Genomic DNA, 3,673 nt, shown 5'->3' on the forward strand with positions numbered 1-3,673 from the left:
AAAAAAAAAAAAGGATGTTGAGCCTCTGTTGTGTGCCAGGCGGTGTTCCAGGCTTGGGGTATACATCAGTGAACAATACAGATATCCCTGACGCAGAGTAGATTCTGTTATGGGGAGGAACCAGATAAGAAGCAAAATAGACATAATGTCATGATGTGAAGGGGGCGGGTGGTGTGTGGAGAATGGCAGGCGAGCTGGTCAGGGTAGGCCTTCCTGAGAAGACCTTTGAGCAGAGACCTGCAGGAGGTGAGGGATTGGAGAATCTATGGAGAAGGGGCATTTCCAGCAAAGGGAACAGCAGGTGCAAAGGCCCTGAGGCAGGTTTGAACCTAGTATGTTCCAGGTACAGTGAGAGGGTCACAGTGAGCCAGAGGAGAGAGTGGGAGATGAGGATGGGATGGTAACGAGACCACACCCTGTGAAGCCCCATTGGCTGTGGGGGAGCCTTTGGCTCAGAGGGTCTGAGCAGGGGCACCGCCTGGTTCGCTTAGAGGGAAGAAGTGACCAGCTTTCTTGTCTAGAGCTCCAGACAGAGGTCTGCGCTGGGGCCGACTTGGGGCTATTCAGGGGGCTGTGGGAATCTGGCTGGTACACAGGACCCCTGATAGCCGCTATCTCTGATCTCCCAGGAGATTGAGGAGGATCGGAAGAAAGCTGAACTGGAGGGAGTAGCAGTGACAGGTCCCCGGAAGAGCCGCTCGGTGGAGAAGGAGAATGTGGCAGTGGTGAGCTCCACGCCAGGGTGGGACTCGCGAGGACGGGCGGGTGAGAGTGAGACCTAAGAGCCTTCCCTGCTGCCCCAGGCCTGTGGGGCCTCGACCCTGGCAGCCGCCCTCTGGGCCTGTGGTGTCCTGGTCTCCCTGCCCCAGTGACCTTTCCCCCCTCCCCCCTTTCCAGGAGAAGAACCTGGGTCCTTCCCGGAGGTCTCCAGGGACCCCTCGGCCTCCAGGGGTCAGCAAGGGAGGCCGGATCCCCCCTCAGCACGGAGGCCGGGCAGGCATGGGCCGGACATCCCGCAGCTGGGAAGACAGTCCCGGGGAGCAGCCTCGGGGAGGTGCTGGGGGCCGCAGCCGGAGGGGTCGGGGCAGGGGGTCCCCTCATCTCTCTGGAGGTGGCGATGCCTCGACTGCCGACCGCAAATCCAAGGTAGGAGCCGAGGGGGCTGACGTCTGCCTGAAGTCCATTGGGAAGGCTCAGTGTTGCCTGTTGCTCTTTCTGTTCTGCTCACAAATGGATTTTCTCCTTCATCCGTCGTTTACTGTCTCTGTTTTCTTTTTTGGACCCTCACTCCGGCTCTTTTTCATCTCTTTCCCTTTCTTCTTCTCTCCCCCAGACCAGCGCTGTGGTCCCTGTCTCTTTCTGTCTCCCATTTTGTGCTCTGCTGTGTGCTTGGTCATCTGCCTTCCCTACCCTTTGTCTCTTTTTGGTGGTATCTGGTGGGTTCTGTCCAGCGTGCGTGCTTTGCTCATTCGTGTGTGCGTGCACATGTGCTCTCTCTCTGTCATTCTCTGAATTAGTTGGTAGGGAGCAGTGAGGTTCTTACTGTACCTGCTCTCAGCACCCCACCACGCAGATTAGCAGAGTGGGAAGTTGCCAAGCCTGGTCATTTAGAGGACAACTTTCTATGAGTTCCGTGTCCTTGGGCAACTCACTTCCCCTCTAGGAGATTCCAGTTCTCACTCTTAAATAGGAATGAAAATCAGGTTTAAAGTTTTTTATAAGCATCGTGTGACATCAGGCATAGAAACCCTCAGATTAAACGCTCAATGTATGTTGCTTAAGGATGTTTAGAAAGACGCCAAAGTGCCATGGCGTTAATCAAATGGAAGTTTATTTCTCTCTTGTATGCTGAGTCTTGGAAATGCAAGTGTTCCCAGCATCTTGGGCACATGCTCATCTAAAATTCTGTTGTCACCTAGGGGGGGAAAATTGACCTAAGAAAGGGAGGAGAGAGGATCGTGGGGGTCACCTGGCCATCTGTCAGGTTGTTACTGTGGCAGCCATTGCAGGGGTCCCCAGCCCCTGTCCCAGGTTCAGCATTTTGCCAGAAGGATTAACAACTGAGATTTATTACAGGGAAAGGATAGAAAGCAAAATCAGTAAAGGGAAAAGGCCCATGAGCCAGAGTCTGGAGGATACCAGGCACTAGCTTCCAAGAGTCTGCGTCCAGTGGAGACACAAATTGTTGTTTAGTCACTGAGTTGTGTCTGCCTCTGTGACCCCGTGGGCTGTAGCCCACCAGGCTCTTCTGTTCATGGGATTTTCCAGGCAAGAATACTGGAGTGGGTTGCCATTTCCTACTCCAGGGGATCTTCCCCCCCCACCCAGGGATCAAACCTGTGTCTCCTGCATTGGCAGGCAGATTCTTCACCACTGAGCTACCAGGGAAGCCCAAAGACACATAGGCTGCACTTAATTGTTCTTCATTGACAACATATGTCAAAGTTCATCTACTGGGGACTCATTAGAGAGCTAGTACCCAGGCTTATTATCCGAGGCTGGTCACATAGGTCCCCTCTGCCTAGTACACACCCAAATTCCAGACCCTAGAAGGAAAGTGGGTGTTGAGCATACACTGTATTGTTTGCAGAAAAAGTCTAGGCACGTGGAGCCCCGCTTACTGGTTAACTGTTGACAGGACGTGCAGAGAGCCAGTGTCCAGGTGCCAGCCAGGGGCTGCCTTGCATAACAGGTCTAAGGAGGGAGCCTCAGATGGTGACGAAGGCTCAGATTGAGTGGTTCTTTCTGATGCTCTGTGTGTGTCTCTCTCTGTCCTCCCCTCCTCCCCCGAACAAGGAGTGGGAGGAGCGGCGGAAGCAGAACATCGAGAAGATGAACGAGGAGATGGAGAAGATTGCAGAGTACGAGCGCAACCAGCGGGTCAGTGCCACGGGCGCGCCCTGGCTGCGGGGCGGAGCCGCCGGGTCGGGGGAGCGCTCCAACACCCCCACCCCCAACTAACTCTGCCTGCCCGCAGGAAGGCGTGCTGGAGCCCAACCCGGTGCGGAACTTCCTGGACGACCCCCGGCGACGCAGTGGGCCCCTGGAGGAGCCTGAGCGGGACCGCCGGGAAGGCAGCCGCCGGCACGGGCGCAACTGGGGGGGCCCTGACTTTGAGCGGGTGCGCTACGGCCTCGAGCAGGAGCGGCAGGGGGGTGCGGGCGGCTGGGCCGTGACTGCTGCCCAGCAGCCGGTCCCTGGGTTCCACGGGGAGGGATGTGTGTTGAATGCGGGGCTCAGAGTAGGAAGAGGCTGCAGCCCTACGCTCAGGCTACCCTCCAGTTGATGGTTGCCCCAGAGCCATACTACCTTCTTTTTGTAGCTTTATGATCTGTTTTGGTGTGATTTTCCTCCTTACTAATGTTAATGATGATTACTGGGTACCGGTCGAGGGCCAGGCACTGTTTAGGGTGCTGGGGCTAAATCAGTGGCCATGTAATAAGATGTCAGATAATGCTGAATGTTGGGAAGAAGGCTCCAGCCCAGCCAGGTGAGGGCACGGAGAATAGAGAAGGATCTGGGGTGGCCTCTCTGAGGTGCCACGTGAGCAGATACGGCTTTGATCTCCATCCTGTCACCTCCTCCTCCTATGACCTTGAGCCAGGGGCTCTACCCAGGAGCTTAGAAGGCCTCAGGAAAGGGGTGCAGGGGCGAGAGTGGTGGGCGGGGCCCT

General features: G+C 56.0%; 1 protein-coding gene across 1 annotated transcript in view; it reads left to right on the top strand.

Annotated features, from left to right (window-relative positions):
* The window catches only part of CCDC9 (coiled-coil domain containing 9), a gene marked incomplete at its 3' end in the record, with an annotated part of 10,395 nt that overhangs the window by 3,085 nt on the left and 3,637 nt on the right, over positions 1–3,673 (top strand). Inside the window, exons 4-7 of the mRNA XM_010852716.1 lie at positions 630–725; positions 898–1,146; positions 2,797–2,880; positions 2,978–3,284. Of these exons, the coding sequence (XP_010851018.1) occupies positions 630–725; positions 898–1,146; positions 2,797–2,880; positions 2,978–3,284 (736 nt within the window). The remainder of the gene's footprint in view (positions 1–629; positions 726–897; positions 1,147–2,796; positions 2,881–2,977; positions 3,285–3,673) is intronic.

This window comes from Bison bison, unplaced genomic scaffold (genome assembly GCF_000754665.1).
Source record: "Bison bison bison isolate TAMUID 2011002044 unplaced genomic scaffold, Bison_UMD1.0 scf7180017864313, whole genome shotgun sequence".
NCBI classification, from domain to species: domain Eukaryota; kingdom Metazoa; phylum Chordata; class Mammalia; order Artiodactyla; family Bovidae; genus Bison; species Bison bison.